Here is a 24931-nt window from a genome sequence, read left to right as displayed (position 1 = left end):
ACCTCTATTATTACACCACTAATAGCGCAAAGAATTAATGGAGGCACTTGGACAGGAATGACAGAAATAAGGTATATCTTGATCCAAAAATACTGCGCAGCTCTTAGTCAATCGTCACTTGTATTTTTTTCGGTATGATTCCGTTTGCTAACAATTATACAAAACTCCGAGAGGGAACTTGTTTCGATGACGTGACTGTTGCCAGTCCGTATACCGTCCCTGATACAGTCGTAGTGCGGGTTCCATAAATACACTCCTGGAAATTGAAATAAGAACACCGTGAATTCATTGTCCCAGGAAGGGGAAACTTAATTGACACATTCCTGGGGTCAGGTACATCACATGATCACACTGACAGAACCACAGGCACATAGACACAGGCAACAGAGCATGCACAATGTCGGCACTAGTACAATGTATATCCACCTTTCGCAGCAATGCAGGCTACTATTCTCCCATGGAGACGATCGTAGAGATGCTGGATGTAGTCCTGTGGAACGGCTTGCCATGCCATTTCCACCTGGCGCCTCAGTTGGACCAGCGTTCGTGCTGGACGTGCAGACCGCGTGAGACGACGCTTCATCCAGTCCCAAACATGCTCAATGGGGGACAGATCCGGAGATCTTGCTGGCCAGGGTAGTTGACTTACACCTTCTAGAGCACGTTGGGTGGCACGGGATACATGCGGACGTGCATTGTCCTGTTGGAACAGCAAGTTCCCTTGCCGGTCTAGGAATGGTAGAACGATGGGTTCGATGACGGTTTGGATGTACCGTGCACTATTCAGTGTCCCCTCGACGATCACCAGTGGTGTACGGCCAGTGTAGGAGATCGCTCCCCACACCATGATGCCGGGTGTTGGACCTGTGTGCCTCGGTCGTATGCAGTCCTGATTGTGGCGCTCACCTGCACGGCGCCAAACACGCATACGACCATCATTGGCACCAATGCAGAAGCGACTCTCATCGCTGAAGAGGACACGTCTCCATTCGTCCCTCCATTCACGCCTGTCGCGACACCACTGGAGGCGGGCTGCACGATGTTGGGGCGTGAGCGAAAGACGGGCTAACGGTGTGCGGGACCGTAGCCCAGCTTCATGGAGACGGTTGCGAATGGTCCTCGCCGATACCCCAGGAGCAACAGTGTCCCTAATTTGCTGGGAAGTGGCGGTGCGGTCCCCTACGGCACTGCGTAGGATCCTACGGTCTTGGCGTGCATCCGTGCGTCGCTGCGGTCCGGTCCCAGGTCGACGGGCACGTGCACCTTCCGCCGACCACTGGCGACAACATCGATGTACTGTGGAGACCTCACGCCCCACGTGTTGAGCAATTCGGCGGTACGTCCACCCGGTCTCCCGCATGCCCACTATACGCCCTCGCTCAAAGTCCGTCAACTGCACATACGGTTCACGTCCACGCTGTCGCGGCATGCTACCAGTGTTAAAGACTGCGATGGAGCTCCGTATGCCACGGCAAACTGGCTGACACTGACGGCGGCGGTGCACAAATGCTGCGCAGCTAGCGCCATTCGACGGCCAACACCGCGGTTCCTGGTGTGTCCGCTGTGCCGTGCGTGTGATCATTGCTTGTACAGCCCTCTCGCAGTGTCCGGAGCAAGTATGGTGGGTCTGACACACCGGTGTCAATGTTCTTTTTTCCATTTCCAGGAGTGTAGATTCGGTAGGGGCAGCTTAGTTCAAAAATGGCTCTGAGTATTATGGGACTTAGCATCTGAGGTCATCAGTCTCCTTGAACTGAGAACTACTTAAACCCGACGAACCTAAGGACAGCACACACAACCATGCCCGAGGCAGGGTTCGAACCTGTTACTGTAGCAGTCGCGCGGTTCCAGACTGAAGCGCCTAGAACAGCTGTCACAGACGGAAGCTTAGTCCCTCTGTATACTAACCACATAAGCTTTGATGGATGCAACATTGGAAATGTGTGGGACGTACTCTTTTTAATATCGTCATACCCCAACACTACACTGCAAACAGCGCTGATGTGCCAGATATACGAACCTCACGGGAGACACGTAGTTGACGCCGTCGACGTTTCGCCAGTCCCAGTGGCGGGGCAGCAGGGACGCTCGCTTCCTCTGTTCCTCCGTCACCGCAGCCGGCTGTGGTTTCTCCACCGGGATATCCCTGTAAACAATACATGCCGCTTCTTATTCAGCATGACGGAAACATTTCTATCGTTTAGTTTACGTTAAATGTTCCTATTGACTGTCGAATCAGAAGCGCTTTCAGGTACAGTAGATTAGAACAACGTATGCTCAATTTACATGACACACGCTACACTGGTGTGGTATATCACTGAGAAAGACGTAGATGATTTACTGATTATTTAAATTCGAGGTACCTTCCATGTTGAAAACAGTACGCATCTGTGACATAACTGCATGCCATTGATAACGCCTTGTACTGAGCTACTTAGTGACTATGAGGAAAGGCTGGTAGCATCATTTCCAGATGTGTGGATAGAACAAATTTCCTTATTTCGCCTCCTTAGGAAGTCATTTTCATTTTTGAGCGGGTTTTAGACACGACGTCTTTCATATCTTGATTTGTGAGCGTATGCTGTAGTCTTCCACTAATACTTTTTCCACTCACATATCCCTTTGTCTTCGTATACGTCTGTTAGATATAAAGAAGTCAATAGTTATTTCTACAGTAATGTTCCACAAGCTTCACTTTTCACTCAGCTTTCTTTGGTTGTTGCTACACTCTCTGATTTTAATGAAGGAAACTGTTTTGTCTCAACTCAAATGCTTTTTTCATTCAGTCTCAAGAATCCAAGTCCCGCAGTAATACAATCTCACCAGTGACAGCTGTCTTACTTTTCTAAGGAATTCATACCAGACTTCAGTTTCTGTAGCCTACTTCTACTTTCTTCAACAATCCCAACACATTTTCTCCGATTTTACAGTGCCAAAATCTTTCTCAGTATTCACGAAAGCTTTGTATAATATAAAACAGTTTATTCTGTTTGCTTGTCTAGAAGAAACTTAAAGCTAACATTGTCTTGTTCCTCGCCTCTCTCGGTCTCTCGAATGTGCCACTTCGAAATCGTTTCGGTTCTCTTTACATTTGAATTTGGCTATCGTTCTCTTCGTAAATAGAGACCAAATAGGCTAAAGAGTTGTTAACATTGACATATTGTGGCATTCGTCTTTTCAGCGATCGGTATTAATTTGTTCATAAAATCTGTTGATATCTTACAAAATCGTACATGTTTGCTCAGGAGCATGTATCTATTCATTCGCCTTTGTTTGTCTTGTCTAGAGAAGATCAGATGAAACTCTCTCTACGTCGGGATATTTCTTTACCTTCAGGTCCTTTTCCGGAGATTTTTCGAATCCTCTTTCAGGATGACTTCTGTGATACTAAATGCATCTGCTTCTTTCATTCAGTTGCAGTTTCGGGAAACTTTCACACGTTTAGTTTCCGATGATACAATTGGCTCGGATAAATTTGCACTGATAACATTTCCCTGTAAATAATTTTGTAATGACAGTTTATAAAGAGCATGTTTTCAGTATTTGAGCTCTTCGACACAACCTGTGCACAGTAAAGTTCCCTATATTTGTTTTAATCTGGAGACTGCTTTCCAGAAATTTTCATTAAAGCGAAAGAAAATAAACTGTCTAACGTCCCGGCGATGACGAGGCCGTTGTGCATGGAACACAAGCTCGAATTGGGAAAAGAAGTAGATCATGTCAAACGGAGAAAAATTTCATCATTCTTCTTAAGTCATATAAAAATCACAAAAAATCCAAATCTAGAAGCCTAATTGGCGATTTAGACAGCCATCCTTGTGAATAAAAGTCACATCATCTTACCACTGGATCACGTCGCTCAATTTGTTTTTTAATTGCTTTCAGCAGCGTTAGTGCTTGACTGAAGTCTCTTAGCGAGAAGTTTCTGAATCCGGAGACGGAAGTAATTATATGAAACGCACATACATCGGATTCATTCTGTCGGACCAATCACTGCTTAGTGTCATTTCTGAGAAATTTTATTCATCACAGTTGTAGTTTTCCACATTCAAATGAGTAAAAAATTTAAATCTGTTCTTCAAAATTAAAATCCTCTTGAGATCTAAATTTCTTATTGAAACCACAGCAGAACACGAGCTGTTATACGTTAGAGAAATGGGGTGAGGTTTCTGTGAAGATAACTCAACTTGAAAAAATGAAAGAATTAAAATGTTCTCTCCTGTACGAGCAGAATAATACAAATTGTATTAACAGTCTTCCAACGAGTGTAACATTTATATGTGTGTGCCGAATAACCTGTCAGTAAGAATAAATCTTTGTTTTCCTTCATTCGCAGTTTAGATAATAGTCATTTCTTTGTGGTAACTAGTTTCGAATCATCACATCCATTTTCTAAACATGGCCTTAGACGTAAGTGTATTCATACAGTTCCCACCAATGTGCCCACGTACATTAGTAATCATACGACGTACCCTACACATCGGTAGGAACTGTATGAATACATTTACGTCTAAGGCCCCGATTTGAAAATGCACGCGACGGTCCGAAACTAGTCACGACGAAGTAGTAATCATTGTCGCAAGTGTGATGGATAAAGAAGGAAACTATACACTTAACAACCCAAATTGCTAGTTCTATAATCTATCAGTACACTGGAACTTCATAAACAATAACAAACTTGATTTGTGAGTGCTATGTGATACAAAACGTCCACGTAATCAGGAAAGTTCCCTTGTCGTTAGGTAGTTCATATGTCATTCGGGAAAGCTGACAACAATAAAATAATGGAGTACATCTGAAGGAAAACTAGAATTTAACGTCCTGTCGACAATGAGGTGATTACACACGGAAGACGAGCACGGAGTGTGTAGGGATATGCAGATGTTTTGGCCATGCTTTCATTCCTCCTGTAGGCCTTAAGCTATTTAGGGGAGTCACGAAAGTCATAATACTGAATTTCAGGAACTGTAACGTATCCCTCCTGTAAGCGCGCCGCATCAGCCGGCAGTACATGTAAGTTAGCAGAGGTAAATATGCAACCGAATTTCAAGAACACAGAGTCAGTGTATCACAAGGAGAATGTCACAAACTCCGGTACAGGCATCTCAGAACCAACCGATCATGTTTACGGTAGGAACAGTGAAACATTGAAACAACATACTATGCAGGTGTCACTGTGTCGTTTTAGATGGCTACACGTGATAGCATACGATCGTTTATTTCGTACATAAACATTTAAACTAGGTCAGATTTTGTTTCGCTGTGACTTTACAGTCAAAATTTTGCACACGTGTTGCGGCTGTTTTAAATGTGGTGCCCAACCTGACGACTTGATCTTTCACGCCACTTATGTGAGCAACTGATACATCACAGTCATTTCGATTTTGGGGTCTCGATCACATGCTGATAGTTCTTGTTTCACGGGGAGATAAAGACTGGATGGATTGATAACTTGGTTAAGCATCAGCATTTGCTATTGCAGCTTTGAGGTAAGTTATGTAAGTATCTATAAGACATTTTGGACTGAACTAATTCTTTAAAACGTATGATACCCCCTGCGCGACATTGTTTGATACTTGGAATGAAATTTAATATCCAATAGCTGAGCTTCGTGCACCAATGGCGCACTCTGGTTCCCTGTTGATCAAAAAGCGTGGCTTGTAACACAACAGATTAGCTGCTGTGTCAGTTTTAAACAGGAAAAGGAAAGATACTTTTTGAAGGTAGTCTACGTTTCACACTGACATAAATCATTTCTTAGGTGGTGTAGTATCGGTGGCAAGTGTCCTTATGGCGGGGGGGGGGGGGGGGAAGGAGGTATCACACTTACATTATTCACTTGCATAATACGAAACTTATGTTTATAATCGTGTTACTTATGTTTTAGTTAATAGTACCTCCGACCTCCAGACATTCGGAACATTTCCTCTGCCGTTTTTCCATTGAACTGCTCGTACGCGTTAGCCTTCCACGAATTCTGCTTGCTATTGATTTCTCTGACGATTTTCTGTTGGTGCTCCGTCGTCATTACGAAGTTATTCTGAAAAGTAACGGTTTATAAATGTAGGTTGACTTCGTGGCAACACAATGTTTCTAAGAATTAATGTTTCGAACATACACTCCTGGAAATGGAAAAAAAAACACATTGACACCAGTGTGTCAGACCCACCATACTTGCTCCGGACACTGCGAGAGGGCTGTACAAGCAATGATCACACGCACGGCACAGAGGACACACCAGGAACCGCGGTGTTGGCCGTCGAATGGCGCTAGCTGCGCAGCATTTGTGCACCGCCGCCGTCAGTGTCAGCCAGTTTGCCGTGGCATACGGAGCTCCATCGCAGTCTTTAACACTGGTAGCATGCCGCGACAGCGTGGACGTGAACCGTATGTGCAGTTGACGGACTTTGAGCGAGGGCGTATAGTGGGCATGCGGGAGGCCGGGTGGACGTACCGCCGAATTGCTCAACACGTGGGGCGTGAGGTCTCCACAGTACATCGAGGTTGTCGCCAGTGGTCGGCGGAAGGTGCACGTGCCCGTCGACCTGGGACCGGACCGCAGCGACGCACGGATGCACGCCAAGACCGTAGGATCCTACGCAGTGCCGTAGGGGACCGCACCGCCACTTCCCAGCAAATTAGGGACACTGTTTCTCCTGGGGTATCGGCGAGGACCATTCGCAATCGTCTCCATGAAGCTGGGCTGCGGTCCCGCACACCGTTAGGCCGTCTTCCGCTCACGAACCAACATCGTGCAGCCCGCCTCCAGTGGTGTCGCGACAGGCGTGAATGGAGGGACGAATGGAGACGTGTCGTCTTCAGCGATGAGAGTCGCTTCTGCCTTGGTGCCAATGATGGTCGTATGCGTGTTTGGCGCCGTGCAGGTGAGCGCCACAATCAGGACTGCATACCACCGAGGTACACAGGGCCAACACCCGGCATCATGGTGTGGGGAGCGATCTCCTACACTGGCCGTACACCACTGGTGATCGTCGAGGGGACACTGAATAGTGCACGGTACATCCAAACCGTCATCGAACCCATCGTTCTACCATTCCTAGACCGGCAAGGGAACTTGCTGTTCCAACAGGACAATGCACGTCCGCATGTATCCCGTGCCACCCAACGTGCTCTAGAAGGTGTAAGTCAACTACCCTGGCCAGCAAGATCTCCGGATCTGTCCCCCATTGAGCATGTTTGGGACTGGATGAAGCGTCGTCTCACGCGGTCTGCACGTCCAGCACGAACGCTGGTCCAACTGAGGCGCCAGGTGGAAATGGCATGGCAAGCCGTTCCACAGGACTACATCCAGCATCTCTACGATCGTCTCCATGGGAGAATAGCAGCCTGCATTGCTGCGAAAGGTGGATATACACTGTACTAGTGCCGACATTGTGCATGCTCTGTTGCCTGTGTCTATGAGCCTGTGGTTCTGGCAGTGTGATCATGTGATGTATCTGACCCCAGGAATGTGTCAATAAAGTTTCCCCTTCCTGGGACAATGAATTCACGGTGTTCTTATTTCAATTTCCAGGAGTGTATAATGCGCCAAATAAATACAACCTCATAAATACGCTAAATTTCCGCGAAAATACTTTCCCCGACCATGAGGCTTCACTTGCCTGCGCTGTCTTGAAGTTGTCAGCGTGGAGTTTAGCACCAGTCTGAGTTTCCTTGACCCCATAGAAACAGGACCAGTGTCTGAGAGTAACATCGTAAGACCATCCAGGATACGTCTGGTTGCACAGACTTCTGATGAAGTAGTTGTCAATCTGCCAGCAAATGAAACCAGTTAATGAGCAGAATATAAATGATGAAATATTTTATTCATGCTTAGCACGTGGACTTACCATTTCTGCGTAACTAAATGCAAAATATTTTCTTCCATTGATTAAAACTTCAAATGCGGTATTGTAGAGTAAGGTCCACGTACCAACGTTGCCGAACTGGTCGGTCGCCTGATTGGGGTAGTACAGTTGTAGTTTCGTTACTCGAACTGGATCTGTGAAGGAAAACAGCTCATAACTTCGATGAATCGGAACATGCAGTTTTCAGTATCACGTCAAGCAGTTCAATGATAAGTTAGTCTCAACAAAACATCGTCCACAATTTAAAAAGTCGTTCTGTTCGTAGTTGGCAAAGAGTGTAAGAGCAGTGATTAGCTGAGTGGCGAACTAATGAAAAAACTGTAATTATTCCGAAGAACTGTAAGACATACACTGCCCGAGAAAAAAAATGAAACATCCAGAAGACACGGTTGGATGTCTGTATGTCATCTACATCTACATCTACATCCATACTCCGCAAGCCACCTGACGGTGTGTGGCGGAGGGTAACTTGAGTACCTCTATCGGTTCTCCCTTCTATTCCAGTCTCGTATTGTTCGTGGAAAGGATTGTCGGTATGCCTCAGTGTGGGCTCTAATCTTTCTGATTTTATCCTCATGGTCTCTTCGCGATATATACGTAGGAGGGAGCAATATACTGCTTGACTCTTCGGTGAAGGTATGTTCTCGAAACTTTGACAAAAGCCCGTACCGAGCTACTGAGCGTCTCTCCTGCAGAGTCTTCCACTGGAGTTTATCTATCATCTCCGTAACGCTTTCGCGATTACTAAATGATCCTGTAACGAAGCGCGCTGCTCTCCGTTGGATCTTCTCTATATCTTCTATCAACCCTATCTGGTACGGATCCCACACTGCTGAGCAGTATTCAAGCAGTGGGCGAACAAGCGTACTGTAACCTACCTCCTTTGTTTTCGGATTGCATTTCCTTAGGATTCTTCCAATGAATCTCAGTCTGGCATCTGCTTTACCGACGATCAACATTATATGATCATTCCATTTTAAATCACTCCTAATGCGTACTCCCAGATAATTTATGGTATTAACTGCTTCCAGTTGCTGGCCTGCTATTTTGTAGGTAAATGATAAAGGATCTATCTTTCTGTGTATTCGCAGCACATTACACTTGTCTACATTGAGATTCAATTGCCATTCCCTGCATCATGCGTCAATTCGCTGCAGATCCCCCTGCATTTCAGTACAATTTTCCACTGTTACAACCTCTCGATACACCACAGCATCATCTTCAAAAAGCCTCAGTGAACTTCCGATGTCATCCACCAGATCATTTATGTATACTGTGAATAGCAACGGTCCTATGAAACTCCCCTGCGGCACACCTGAAATCACTCTTACTTCGGAAGACTTCTCTCCATTAAGAATGACATGCTGCGTCCTGTTATCTAGGAACTCCTCAATCCAATCACACAATCGGTCTGATAGTCCATATGCTCTTACTGTGTTCATTAAACGACTGTGGGGAACTGTATCGAACGCCTTGCGGAAGTCAAGAAACACGGCATCTACCTGTGAACCTGTGTCTATGGCCCTCTGAGTCTCGTGGACGAATAGCGAGAGCTGGGTTTCACATGACCGTCTTTTTCGAAACCCACGCTGATTCCTACAGAGCAGATTTCTAGTCTCCAGAAAAGTGATTATACTCGAACACAATACGTGTTCCAAAATTCTACAACTGATCGACGTTAGAGATATAGGTCTATAGTTCTGCACATCTGTTCGACGTCCCTTCTTGAAAACGGGGATGACCTGTGCCCTTTTCCAATCCTTTGGAACGCAACGCTCTTCTAGAGACCTACGGTACACCACTGCAAGAAGGGGGGCAAGTTCCTTCGCGTACTCTGTGTAAAATTGAACTGGTATCCCATCAGGTCCAGAGGCCTTTCCTCTTTTGAGCGATTTTAATTGTTTCTCTATCCCTCTGTCGTCTATTTCGATATCTACCATTTTGTCATCTGTGCGACAATCTAGAGAAGGAACTACAGTGCAATCTTCCTCTGTGAAACAACTTTGGAAAAAGACATTTAGTATTTCGGCCTTTAGTCTGTCATCCTCTGTTTCAGTACCATTTTGGTCACAGAGTGTCTGGACATTTTGTTTTGATCCATCTACCGCTTTGACATAAGACCAAACTTTCTTAGGATTTTCTGCCAAGTCAGTACATAGAACTTTACTTTCGAATTCATTGAACGCCTCACGCATAGCCCTCCTCACACTACATTTCGCTTCGCGTAATTTTTGTTTGTCTGCAAGGCTTTGGCTATGTTTATGTTTGCTGTGAAGTTCCCTTTGCTTCCGCAGCAGTTTTCTAACTCGGTTGTTGTACCACGGTGGCTCTTTTCCATCTCTTACGATCTTGCTTGGCACATACTCATCTAACGCATTATGTACGACGGTTTTGAACTTTGTCCACTGATCCTGAACACTATCTGTACTTGAGACAAAACTTTTGTGTTGAGCCAACAGATACTCTGAAATCTGCTTTTTGTCACTTTTTCTAAACAGAAAAATCTTCCTACCCTTTTTAATATTCCTATTTACGGCTGAAATCATCGATGCCGTAACCGCATTATGATCGCTGATTCCCTGTTCTGCGTTAACTTTTTCAAATAGTTCGGGTCTGTTTGTCACCAGAAGGTCTAATATGTTATCGCCACGAGTTGTTTCTCTGTTTAACTGCTCAAGGTAGTTTTCAGATAAAGCACTTAAAAAAATTTCACTGGATTCTTTGTCCCTGCCACCCGTTATGAACGTTTGAGTCTCCCAGTCTATATCCGGCAAATTAAAATCTCCACCCAGAACTATAACATGGTGGGGAAATCTACTCGAAATATTTTCCAGACTATACTTCAGGTGCTCAGCCACAACAGCTGCTGAGCCAGGGGGCCTATAGAGACATCCAATTACCATGTCTGAGCCTGCTTTAACCGTGACCTTCACCCAAATCATTTCACATTTCGGATCTCCGTCAATTTCCTTCGATACTATTGCACTTCTTATCGCTATAAACACGCCTCCTCCTTCACTGTCCAGCCTGTCTCTGCGGTATACATTCCAATCTGAGTTTAGGATTTCATTACTGTTTACGTCTGGTTTCAGCATACTTTCTGTCCCTAGTACTATATGGGCGTTGTGACCGTTTATTAATGAGAGCAGTTCTGGGACCTTTCTGTAGACGCTCCTGCAGTTTACTATTAGCACATTAATATTGTTATTCCCAGTTGCATTTTGCCTACTCCTACCTTGCCGCGTCTCAGGAGGCGTCTTGTTGGGCCTAGGGAGGGGATTCTCTAACCTAAAAAACCCCCATGTGCACTCCACACGTACTCCGCTACCCTTGTAGCCGCTTCCGGCGTGTAGTGCACGCCTGACCTGTTCAGGGAGACCCTACATTTCTCCACCCGATAGCGGAGGTCGAGAAATTTGCACCCCAGATCTCCGCAGAATCGTCTGAGCCTCTGGTTTAAGCCTTCCACTCGGCTCCAAACCAGAGGACCGCGATCGGTTCTGGGAACGATACTACAAATAGTTAGCTCTGATTTCACCCCGCGAGCGAGGCTATCCGCCTTCACCAATTCCGCCAACCGCCTGTACGAACTGAGGATGACCTCTGAACCCAGACGGCAGGAGTCATTGGTGCCGACATGAGCAACAATTTGCAGTCGGGTGCACCCAGTGCTCTCTATCGCCGCCGGTAGGGCCTCCTCCACATCTCGGATGAGACCCCCGGCAAGCAGACAGAGTGAAAACTGGCCTTCTTCCCCGACCTTCCCGCTATTTCCCTAAGGGGCTCCATCACCCGCCTAACGTTGGAGCTCCCAATAACTAATAAACCCCTCCCCCCGTGTGCCTGCTCGGACCTTGCTGAAGGAGCAGCCACATGTCCACTCACAGGCAGAGCGGGCGATGCCACACGGCCAGCCTCCACATTGACCCTCCACCTCGTGCGCCGCGAACGCCGCTGAACCCGCCACTCCCCTTGGGGAGAGGGTGGCCCAACCGCGCCCGGTACCCGCGAAGATGTCTCGACAGCAGGGACAGTGGGTGAAGCATGTAACACCTGGGGTGTACCTTGCGACGCACCAGACTCCTCACTGCCGCTACACTCCGAGGCAGCAGCCTGAAGACGGCTGACCCCGGCCATCAACACGCTCATCTGTTCGTGAACAGTGGCCAGCTCCTCCTGCGTCCATACACAGCAGTCACACATCCTATGCATCCTAAGGAATCAATTTACTGAAGAGAGTTAATCAACCTTTAACTAGACTGCTAATTCACTAAAGGCGACTGTTTATTCACTAAACTGTGGTTGCTAGCCACTTCTTGTAGAAAACAATGAAAATAGCACTACCTGTCTCTGGACTGTATTGAAAACAAACACTAGCACTACTGGCACTATGGTTGACTAAAGGGACTCTCTCTGACTGTATTCAAAACAAACACGAAATCTATGGAACACTATTAATAGCACCCGACAATTAAAGCTTCCTAAAAGCAAATACACATGGAAGAAGAAGTGACAAGTAAGAAAAATACAGTTAATACTTAAATTAAGGTAGCTCGCTGCACAGCAGACGTGTAGCAGACGGCAGTTACGACGACACTGACTCTACTGGCACTATGGCTGACTAAAGGGACTCTCTCTGACTGTATTCAAAACAAACACGAAATCTATGGAACACTATTAATAGCACCCGACAATTAAAGCTTCCTAAAAGCAAATACACACGGAAGAAGAAGTGACAAGTAAGAAAAATACAGTTAATACTTAAATTAAGGTAGCTCGCTGCACAGCAGACGTGAAGCAGTGTAGATTCTTACACGTACACGCCACCGGACGGTGTGGCCGAGCAGTTCTATTCGCTACAGTCTGGAACCACGCGACCGCTACGGTCGCAGGTTCGAATCCTGCCTCGGGCATGGATGTGTGTGATATCTTTAGGTTAGTTAGGTTTAAGTAGTTCTAAGTCCTACGGTCTTATGACCTCAGATGTTGGGTCCTATAGTGCTCAGAGCCATTTGAACCAACACGTCCACACCATCGGTTGCTATGCAAATGATTATAGTTTTAATCCTCCGTAAGAAGTAGAGCGGCCGCCAGAGCGCATTAGTTTTGTTCTTGTTTGGTGCTGTCACGAGGCCTGCTAGATGATACACTGATCAGCCAGAACATTATGACCAACTATCTAGCAACCGGTATGTCGATCTTGGGTCCGGATAACAGCGGCGATGTGTTGTGGCATGGAAGCAAAGATGACTTGGCAGGCCGCTGGAGGGAGTTGGCACCACATTTGCACATTCCGGGGAGTGACGCGATGAGTTCTGACGTCACGTTCAGATGTGTTCGATCGGGTTCAGATCTGGCGAGCTGGGAGGCCAGCACTCTATTGGATATCGCCACTGTGTTCCTCGAAACACTCCATCACATTCCTGGCCTTGTGCCATGACGCATTATCTTGCTGAAAAATGTCACTGCTGTCTGGAAACATGAACGTCATGAAGGGGTCTACGTGGTCCGAAACCAGTGTACAACATTTCGGTGGCCGTCACGGTGCCTTGCACGAGTTGCACTGTACTCAAGGGTGGCCACGTGAGTGTCCTCGAGAGGATAATGGAGCCGCCCCAGCTTGTCTCGTTCCCGCAGTACAGGTGTCAAGGAGCTATTCCGCTGGAAGACAAGGGATGCGCGCCCTCCCATCGGCATGACGCACGAGGTATCGGGATTCATTAGATCAACGCACTGCCACTGAGCCAACGTCCAGTGCCGATGGCCGTGTGTCCATTCCAGTAGAAGCTTATGATGTAGTCGTGTTAACATTGGCTCACCCATGAGACGTCGGTTGCGAAGGCCCATCCTTAGGGGTGTCCGCTGCCCTGTGTGTTCAGGGACACTTCAAGTCTATACAGCTTTAAAGTTAGTTCCGCCGCAGTTCGCCGCCTGTTTTACTAGTCTACCCAGCCTATGACGTTAGACATCTGTAATGAGGGATGGCCGTCCAACCCAACGACATCTGGACGTGGTTTCACCTTGGTTTTGCCACGTCTTGAAGACACTCACCACAGCGTCCTTCAAATAGCCGATAAGTCGTGCAGTTTCCGATATTCACGTGCCGAGCCTTCAGGCCACCACAATATGCCCTCGGTCAATCTCAGATAGATCACGCGCCTTCTACAAAAGGAGAACAAGCTCACTGTTACAACATGTACATGTATCTGGCTAACAGTCATTTGTCACGTGGACGGGTTTGTATGTTAGTGGGACGGTTGATCAGCGTATAGGGGCGTGAACATATGCTGAGTGATTGCTGTGCAGGAGATGGAAATGCCATGTTCTCGTGTGAGACAGCGTTATCAGCATGTGACACAGTTCTTGACAAGAGCTTCCACATGGTCGGTTGTTCGAATTGTGCAGTATCCAGATTTGGGTTGGTGCCCTTGGCGAGAAACATAGACTGCTGATGAATGTCTTCGCATTTTGTTCATTGATGAATCGCGGTATTGCAGTACCCTGGATGACCATCGTCATCGAGTGTGTCAGTGCTCTGGGGACAGGTCTCATTCTACTAATGTCCATGAGAGGCACAGCAGTGTTACTCCTGTCGTCATGATGTGTGACCTTTTATTACTGTACGGTTTATAACTCGGAGATTGAGGCGGACTAACATCGTTCCACAGGCCCCGCTCCAGGTCAAGTTATCACTCCGTTGGCAGTACTAAAGGGCATCCACAGAGTAACAATAGTCGTCTTCCGGCGTGGCGTAACCTTTGTCTGGCTAGCTGTTTGCAGGATGAAATGGTGCTATCATATACACAACAGAAGCCAGGGCTTTTATATTTACACCGCCACTATCGGCCTTTTAAGTCTTTATGGAAGTTTAAATGCATAAGTAGATTTTAATCAACTCTGTATTACGTTTGCATGTAAAGTATGATGTTTCCCTATCATTATGCGTGCTATTCGTGAATTTGAATCCTTTATTGCTACCTGTCAAATTCAAATGGTTCAAATGGCTCTGAGCACTATGGGACTTAACAGCTATGGTCATCAGTCCCCTAGAACTTAGAACTACTTCAACCTAACTAACCTAAGGACATCACACAACACCCAGGCATCACGAGGCAGAGAAAATCCCTGACCCCGCCGGGAATCGAACCCGGGAACCCGGGCGCGGGAAGCGAGAACGCTATCGCCCGACCACAAGCTGCGGTCCCTACCTGTCACTTGTGGACGGCAAGCCAAACTTTCCCTTATAACGCCTAACGTTCACTAACTCCAGCTGTTGTCGACTGCTACGTTTGGTAAGCGGGACAGCTCTTTGAACCAGCTCTAAGTATCATCAAAGGTGCACGCTTCATTTTTTTTCGAAACTATGTTTTTGTATATTAGTTTCTAAGGTGAACAGTTAGTGTCGTACTCAGCCGATTTAGTTGAATTCTACTACAATTACAATTATTGAGGCTCAGGTTGTTTAATTGAGTTTCTGGGTCAACATCCACAACTTTACGCTCGAAAATTTGCACTAACGATATTTACACTCAGCTGCTTTGCGTGAGTTGAGCGCTAGGCCATATTAGCTCGTCAGATACAGAACGTTATTATAATTTCATAACTGTTTATGTCTGTAGATGAGTAGTTGTGTACATGTGTGTGTGTTTGTGTTTGTGTGTGTGTACGTATGAGCGTGCGCGCGTGTAAGTGTGTGAGAGAGAGAGACAGAGAGAGAGAGGGAGAGACAGAGATAGAGCGGCGTTGCTTGTCATCAGTTCTGTGCAGGCATTTGTTGAGTTCAAAAATGGTTCAAATGGCTCTGAGCACTATGGGACTCAACAGCCGTGGTAATCAGTCCCCTAGAACTTAGAACTACTTAAACCTAACTAACCTAAGGACATCACACACATCCATGCCCGAGGCAGGATTCGAACCTGCGACCGTAGCAGTCACGCGGTTCATTTGTTCAGTTCTGATACACAGCTGCAAGTGTTGGGAATAGCCATTCGATTTTTGGTTAGGGACGCTGAATCCATAATTTTACATTCATACAGTAGGAACAGTAATCCAATCAGGCTTCATCACAAACATTGCTAGTCTTCTTTTTATAGAAATATACTTAACCACTGTAGTACACCTAGGAGGATTAGTTCGTAAGTTATTGCCCCTCTCCTTGAAGTAGCTGTACACGCTATATATTTCAGTGCTGAGCTAAGTTTTGATTCTATGTCTTCCAAGAACAAGTGCCACCATTTTTCGGCTCAGAATCAAATCGATCGAGACGTTCTTGCAGTGTTTCTGACCCGTCTCCACGGCGTTTAGTGGCTTTCACTAGGCTGCTTCATACTACATTCAAAACCTGATATTGAGCAGCCGGCCGCTGTGGCCGAGCGGTTCTAGGCGCTTCATTCTGGAACGGCGGAACCGCTGTGGTCGCAGGTTCGAATCCTGTCTTGGGCATGGATGTGTGTGATGTCCTTAGGTTAGTTAGGTTTAAGGAGTTCTAAGTTCTAGGGGACTGATGACCTCAGATGTTAAGTCCCATAGTGCCCAGATCCAGTTTTTTGATATTGTGAATTTGTATAATATTATTCACTGCCGTGTTGTAATCTACCGGTCACCGGTATATACACTGACGGAAGAAGCCGCATCACCAAAAAATTATTAGCGTAGAGTAATAACCTCTTGGGAATACATTGGTCTAGGAAACATATCTAAGTGATTAACCATGCTAGAAAGCAGGTTATGTGAGTGCGAGATAAGCTATTTCTAATGTGAAACGCTGGTACGTTAATAGCCAGTGTAACAGCCACAACGTTGAATACACACATGCAAACGTTCATACATTGTGTTGTACAGGTGGCGAATGAGTGTTTGTGCGATGGAGTTCCATGATTGACAAACTGCCTATTGGCTGCTGTCTCGGGTTCTTCGGCCGACGTTCATCTAATGATTTTTCTGACGTTTCGCCAGCACGAGTGGCTGGCATTGTCAAAGCTTCACCCTCCATTGCCGGCAATGGAGGGTGAAGCTTTGACAATGCCAGCCACTCGTGCTGGCGAAACGTCAGAAAAATCATTAGATGAACGTCGGCCGAAGAACCCGAGACAGAAGCCAATAGGCAGTTTGTCAATAAGTGGCCACGAAAGCCTTAACAATTTTGTAGTTCCATGATTGTTGCACTTGGTTGGTCAGTACAGGGACGGTTAACGCTGGTTGTGGAAGACAAGGGAGTTGTCGTCATATGACGTCCCCTATTTGATGGATTGCGATTAGAGACAGACCTGGTGATGGAGCAGGCCAAGGCAAAGTGTCGACAGTATGCAGAGCGCGTTGAGTTACAGCAGCTGCATGTGAGCCAGCGTCATCCTTTTGGAAAACACCTCCTGGAATCCCGTCCATGAATGGCAGCACAACAGGTCGAATCACCACATTGACGTACTAATCTGCAGGGAAGGTGCGTGGGAAAACTACGAGAGCGCTCCTGCTATTGTATGAAATCACATTCCCTACCATAAATCCAGATGTAAATCCAGTGTAACTAGCACGCAGACAGGTTGATTGCAGGCCTTCAACTGCTTGCCTTCTAACCAACACGCGTCCATCACTAGCATCCAAGTCGAACCAGGATTAATCAGAAAACATAAAATACCTCCACCCTGCCCTCTAATGAGCTCTGACGACGTTGATGTTACAACTGGCGGTGGTTTTGGGTCAGTTGAATACACGGTACAGATGGTCTGGCTCGGAGCTGTCCTCGAAGTAACCGATTTGTAAAATTTCGTTGTGCCATATTCATACCAACTGCTGCAGATGCAGCATGATGCGCCAGTCATACGCCGAAGATGATGATCTTCCCTCTCGGTAGTGTCACGTGGCCGTCCATAGTCCGGTCTTGTTGATACTGTACATAGTATGACCACTGCTGCCTACAAACATCTACATTGACTACATGCCTGCCAAGTCTTTCTGCATTATCGCAGAAGGAACATCCAACTTCTCGTAGCCATATGACGCGACCCCTTTCAAACTCAATGTGGTGCTGATAATGGCGTCTTTGTCGTCTTAAAGTCATTCTTAATTAAACTCAACACACTACGTCCAGTCTCAAAGCTAACTAACTCTCACGACTGTTACAGCATGTATTTGAAACAAACCTGATTTGCAACTTCCTGGCACATTAAAACTGTGTGCCGGACCGAGACTCGAACTCGGGACCTTTTGCCTTTCGCGGGCAAGTGCTGTACCGTCTGAGCTACCAAAGCACGACTCACGATCCGTCCTCACAGCTTTACTTCTGCCAGTACCTCGTCTTCTACGTTCCAAGCTGTGAGGACGGGTCGTGAGTCGTGCTTGGGTAGCTCAGATGGTAGAGCACTTGCTCGCGAAAGGCGGAAGGTCCCGAGTTCGAGTCTCGATGCGACACACAGTTTAAATCTGAAGTTTCATATCAGCGCACACCCCGCTGCAGAGTGAAAATCTCATTGTGCAAACCTGATTTGCATCCGTATAGAGCCGCTACAAGCGCCACTTGTATGTGACTTGCACGAAGTTTGAATAACATCACCTTTCAGATGTAGAAACACTCTTACCAACTTACGTTTATGTCGTGCAACTCGTTCTTGTGTTGTGACTTTTTTCCGTCGGTGTACATGCAACTTGCAAGAATCTTCCTACAACTGCCTTTAATGAGTTCATAATTTTATACACTGTTGCAATGAACTAAATCTCTACTATAAAATTCCAATTCCCGTCACTAAACAACAAAATCCATGGAACGTGTACTTTTAGAGAGCTAAATGATCTTGGGGATATTCCAAAAGCAATAGATATCTGTCTTAAACTTGTACTTTAAAGTTAAGAAATCCGGAACCTTAACTAATTTTGTCTCTTGAATTACTTTCACGTAAAGGGAAAGCAATCAAGAACTGTTTCGTGAGTTTAAGATCACCAAACTTATTCTCGTTATAGCTTTTATCGTATTTACTGAAAGTCGTTGTTGATGATGGTAGCCCTCCACTTCTCTCTTTGAAAAGTGTGTTCCATCAACAGGTTGTCTACAGTGTGAATGTTGTGAAACCTATCAACTCTGATGCGCTACTGTGAACATCCTTACCGACAGACAGGCACTGTGCGCTGTTGTTGAGGTTCCTCTCCCCCTCGTAGAACACCCAGCTGCCTTCGATGTCTGCGTAGCTGCAGTTGGGGTGCACCCTGGACGCCCACGCAGACACAACGGACAATAGCGCTGCCAACGCTGCGATATGCAGCAGTTCTTTCATTGTGTTAGTGGTAACTGAAATGAAAACAAATTGCACATTACCTGTCTGGAAAGATTTTGGAATCGTTTTCTCAGTGAAAGCCCATCAATATTATCTTCGAAAACTTATGAGTACCATCCCCTGAATGTTTATCCCAGATGTCTATTACTTTCTACGGTAGTCCTTTTAGGGATGCTACTTATCGTGACGCAAATATTCTCTACCGCCCTTTCAAGATCACAACACGAGAAAGGATCGTAGGATCAGAGCATCGTCACCTTGTCGCAGGAGAACAAATAACTTGCCAGCCAATTTACTAAGCAGATTAACAGTCGTCCTATGTGTATACAAATCCACAACTTTTGTTCTTTAGGACCTACAGCGCCAAATATGTCTTTTAATGACTTGATTATTATTGATAATAGCCAGCTACACTGCTCTGTAAATCGTTTTTATTTTATATTATTCATGATGAGCCCATTTCGCTTATTGTCATCATCAGGTGCTTTGTAAGTAAGTAAGTAAGCTATGGTCTTGATATAGTGGCCTGTAGCTATGATTAGAAAAGCTATAATACATCGTTAGGTATCTTTACCTTACATGTAACATACTTGCTGCCAAGTCCTCTTTTCCTAGAATCATTACTTTCTTCTAGGTGTGAACTGGAGCTGTACATTTTATTTTTGTTGTTTCCATGTATGCTACTTTTCTGACAGTTTGTATGGCGGTGTATCAGCCATATTACATGTTTACATAGTTCCCATTATAAATAAGTGATGCGTGGAATTAAGTTGTTTTTTGCGATTTTTATTGGTTTGGTCCTGATTATGTTTTTTGCCTGGAGATAGAATACATAGCCCTGGAAAACGATTATGACTCCAAAATTGTAACACAAGTATACTAAAGTAAAATACAACCAGAAAGGCACAATGCACATAAAAAAAGCACTAAACGTTCACACAACGAAAAAGAATAAAACAAAATACGTCGCCACGACTTACCTAGGAAACATCTCGAACAAAATTAACGAATTATTCAACAAAACCAACTTCGCCTTTGCATATCAAAACACACGCAACCTCAAACACAAAGTTCACAAAGGCAGCTCGGAAATTACCATACACAACAACCGGTGCACTTACAAAATTTCGTGTAACACATGCCACAAATTCTACATAGACATCAGAGAAAGTAAAAACAACCCATCCACATTCCTTCAACATCGACAAACAGAAAAAAATTTAAATCCTCGATATTATGCGGAACCGAGCATTCATCGACATCCTTGAGGAAACAGAGATATATTCACATGCATACAGCAACCCCACAAATGTACTAAACGACCTAAAGCTCAAAAACTACATAGAAAACTTTATTCCTATTATAAATCAAGGAAACGGGTAAAGTAATATGTCAGAGACACTAAATAACACATATCCATAGTAACAATAATAATAACATGAAGAGTATAAAAAGAGACATAACACCAACGTAAATCATACATATTAAAAAAACTAATACAAAAAGATAAAAAATGTAAAATAAAAATCTCTAATAAAATTAAAACAAACAGAATGGTAACTATGTAAACGTGTAATGATCCAAACTAGCTCTGATCCAAGCTATCAGAAAAGTAGCATACATGGAAACAACTAAAATCAGATATACATCTTCAGTTCACACCTAGCAGAAATTGTACGATGTTACACCTAACGATGTATTATAGCTTTTGTGGTGTCACCGCCAGACACCACACTTGCTAGGTGCAGCCTTTAAATCGGCTGCGGTCCGTTAGTATACGACGGAACCGCGTGTCGCCACTGTCAGTGATTGCAGACCGAGCGCCGCCACACGGCAGGTCTAGAGACACGTCCTAGCACTCGCCCCAGTTGTACAGCCGACTTTGCTAGAGATGGTTCACTGACAAATTACGCTCTCATTTGCCGAGACGATAGTTAGCATAGCCTTCAGCTACGTCATTTGCTACGACCTAGCAAGGCGCCATTATCATTTGGTATTTATCTTGTGATGCATGTACCGTCAGACCGATGTTCACCAATTATGAATTAAAGTTAAGTATTCCATCAGCTACGTTATTTGCTACTATAAATTCGCTTAACTGTTCCAGACCTCACGCCAGCCTGCGTGAGATTAAACTCGTGCCTTTCGGCTTCCTCGCATAGTGGCTTGGCTGTCTTGCCAAGTCACAACAGCTTTTCCGTCGTAGTTACGGACCCATCTCTTACTTATGTGTTTACATAGCACCAGATAATGGCAATATGCCGGAATGGGCTCATCGTGAATAATATAAAACAGAAACAAGTTATAGAGCAGTGTCGCTGGCTATTATTCATGATAAGTATACGAATCCGTAGAGGCACTGTTGTTATCTGATATTGATACAACTCTCATGGTACCCCTAATTTCCAGAGTTCCTTTAAAATTCATTGCCTCTTCAAATCCCGATTAGTCAGAGCTGAAAACAAATTTCTTACTGGAAGATGGGATGAATCTATATATCTCAGCTACAAATTTTAGGACAGATTCCACACTTTGCTGTGAATCGTCATGTTGACGTTTGTTTGTAATTTCCTTAGCTTACGAATTACAATTCTCCAGCAGTGTTTGAAGTTATGCAACCATCCACTGCTTCCCTTGAAGTCCCCGTAATTTTTGTCGCCCACTGTTTTATGTGCATAACGTAACAGGTAACTATCATGCATGTGCTGTAAATTCTATCGAACACCCTTGAAACTCGGAAACACCAGTTTTTCTAACGAGTGGGCTTTGTACACCTTTGAATAACCGTAATTTTTCTTATACTCTCCACGGTCATACTGCCACGGTTTTATTCAAAATCTGTTCATAATTGTTTTTTCACTATGCTGCGGATGATCTTCCATGTATGTAATTATGCTTAGTACCCCCTCCTTGAACAACGATTATCCTTTATCACGTTTCACTGTGGACGGGTTTTGTTGTTCCCTGTCCGACAAGGACGATGAACTACACTGATAGACACCTTTTTCAGTATTATTTTCATCTGTTAAGCACGTGTCATCATCATTGTACTTCTCATGTTCATAGTTCGCACAATAGAGCATATATATATATATATATATATATATATATATATATATATATATATATATATATATATATATATATATATATATATCCCAATGACTCACCTTGCAGAAACGCTAATATTTCATCCGCCACTTCTTTCTCTCTCTGCGAAATTCCTTGCGTTCCTTGCTGACGAAATATCAACTTCGGCAACTGTGGTTGTAGATATGATGCAACGTTTGCTTTGTTTATCGTTGCTGTTGCTCTACTTTTGTATCAAAACCACTCGCACTGTAGCATCATGTTGAGTTACTCGTCGACTAATCAGTTGAACTACGCTCCGTAGCCTCATGCTGTGCTCAACACTGGATACCTCCATTCATGCCCCCTGTTGGCATTATCAGCTAATATTGTGGTTGCACGGTAAACAATATGAAGGGCGTCGAATGCCGTAAACGTCATTCGCATTTTGCGACCTCACACTCAAGCTGTTCCTTATTAGCAGACCATAACTGAGGGGAGATACTAGAAGATATCAGATAGATTATATAATGGTAAGCTAGAGATTTAGGAACCAGGTTTTAACTTGTAAGACTTTTCCAGGGGCGGATGTGGACTCTGACCACAATCTATTGGTTATGAACTGTAGATTAAAACTGAAGAAACTGCAAAAAGGTGGGAATTTTAGGAGATGGGACCTGGATAAACTGAAAGAACCAGAGGTTGTACAGGATTTCAGGGAGAGCATAAGGGATCAATTGACAGGAATGGGGAAAAGAAATACAGTAGAAGAAGAATGGGTAGCTTTGAGGGATGAAATTGTGAAGGCAGCAGAGGACCAAATAGGTAAAAAGATGAAGGCTAGTAGAAACCCTTGGGTAACAGAAGAAATATTGAATTTAATTGATGATAGGAGAAAATATAAAAATGCAGTAAATGGAGCAGGCAAAAAGGAATATAAACGTCTCAAAAATGAGATCGACAGGAAGTGCAAAATGGCTAAGCAGGGATGGCTAGAGGACAAATGTAAGGATGTAGAGGCTTATCTCACCAGGGGTAAGATAGATATTGCCTACAGGAAAATTAAAGAGACCTCTGGAGAAAGGAGAACCACTTGCATGAATATCAAGAGCTCAGATGGAAACCCAGTTCTAAGCAAAGAAGGGAAAGCAGAAAGGTGGAAGGAGTATATAGAGGGTCTATACAAGGGCGATGTACTTGAAGACAATATTATGGAAATGTAAGAGGATGTAGATGAAGGTGCAATGGAAGATATGATACTGCGTGCAGAGTTTGACAGAGCACTGAAAGACATGAGTCGAAAGAAGGCCCCCGGAATATACAACATTCCATTACAACTACTGACAGCCTTGGGAGAGCCAGTCGTGACAAAACTCTACCGTCTGGTGAGAAAGATGTATGAGACAGGCGAAATACCCTCACACTTCAAGATGAATATAATAATTCCAATCCCAAAGAAAGCAGGTGTTGACAGATGTGAAAATTACCGAACTATCAGTTTAATAAGTCACAGCTGCAAATTACTAACGCGAACTCTTTACAGACGAATGGAAAAAACTGATAGAAGCCGACCTCGGGGAAGATCAGTTTGGATTCCGTAGATATGTTGGAACACGTGAGGCAATACTGACCCTACGACTTATTTCAGAAGAAAGATTAAGGAAACGCAAACCTACGTTTCTAGCATTTGTAGACTTAGGGAAAGCTTTTGACAATGTTGATTGGAATACTCTCTTTCAAATTCTTAAAGTGGCAGGGGTAAAATACAGGGAGCCAAAGGCTATTTACAATTTGTACAGAAACCAGATGGCAGTTATAAGAGTCGAGGGACATGAAAGGGAAGCAGTGGTTGGGAAGGGAGTGAGACAGTGTTGTAGCCTATCCCCGATGTTATTGAATCTGTATATTGAGCAAGCAGTAAAGGAAACAAAAGAAAAGTTCGGAGTAGGTATTAAAATCCATGGAGAAGAAATAAAAACTTTGAGGTTCGCCGATGGCAGTGTAATTCTGTCAGAGACAGCAAAGGACTTGGAAGAGCGGTTGAACGGAATGGACAGTGTCTTGAAAGTAGCGTATAAGATGAACATCAACAAAAGCAAAACGAGGATCATGGAATGTAGTCGAATTAAGTCGGGTGATGCTGAGGGAATTAGATTAGGAAATGAGACACTTAAAGTAGTAAAGGAGTTTTGCTATTTTGGGAGGAAAGTAACTGACGATGGTCGAAGCAGAGAGGATATAAAATGTAGACTGGCAATGGCAAGGTAAGCGTTTCTGAAGAAGAAAAATTTGTTAACATCGATTATAGATTTAAATGTCAGGAAGTCGTTTCTGAAAGTATTTGTATGGAGTGTAGCCAGTGAAACGTGGACGATAAATAGCTTAGACAAGAAGTGAATAGAAGTTTTCGACATGTGGTGCTACAGAAGAATGCTGAAGACTAATGGGTAGATCACATAACTAATTAGGAGGTATTGAACAGAATTGGGGAGACGAGGAGCTTGTGACACAACTTGACTAGAAGAAGGGATCGGTTGGTAGGACATGCTCTGAGACATCGAGGGATCACCAATTTAGTATTGGAGGGCAGCGTGGAGGGTAAAAATCGAAGAGGGAGACCAAGAGATGAATACACTAAGCAGATTCAGAAGGATGTAGGCTGCAGTAGGTACTGGGAGATGAAGAAGCTTGCACAGGATAGAGTAGCATAGAGAGCTGCATCAAACCAGT

At 44.7% G+C, this 24931-nt stretch overlaps 1 protein-coding gene across 1 annotated transcript in view; it reads right to left on the bottom strand.

The window, feature by feature from the left end:
* Positions 1–24931, bottom strand: part of LOC126151965 (dipeptidyl peptidase 1-like) — a 63600-nt gene that overhangs the window by 21750 nt on the left and 16919 nt on the right. Inside the window, exons 2-6 of the mRNA XM_049915979.1 lie at positions 18967–19146; positions 7851–8002; positions 7623–7772; positions 5898–6040; positions 2021–2146 (exon numbers count right to left, since the gene is read on the bottom strand). Coding sequence (XP_049771936.1) covers positions 2021–2146; positions 5898–6040; positions 7623–7772; positions 7851–8002; positions 18967–19132 — 737 coding nt within the window. The 5' untranslated portion in view covers positions 19133–19146. The remainder of the gene's footprint in view (positions 1–2020; positions 2147–5897; positions 6041–7622; positions 7773–7850; positions 8003–18966; positions 19147–24931) is intronic.

The sequence above is a fragment of the Schistocerca cancellata genome, chromosome 1 (assembly GCF_023864275.1).
Source record: "Schistocerca cancellata isolate TAMUIC-IGC-003103 chromosome 1, iqSchCanc2.1, whole genome shotgun sequence".
NCBI lineage: Eukaryota > Metazoa > Arthropoda > Insecta > Orthoptera > Acrididae > Schistocerca > Schistocerca cancellata.
The sequence above is the reverse complement of the archived record's forward strand: the minus strand, read 5'-3'. Positions and strand labels throughout refer to the sequence as shown.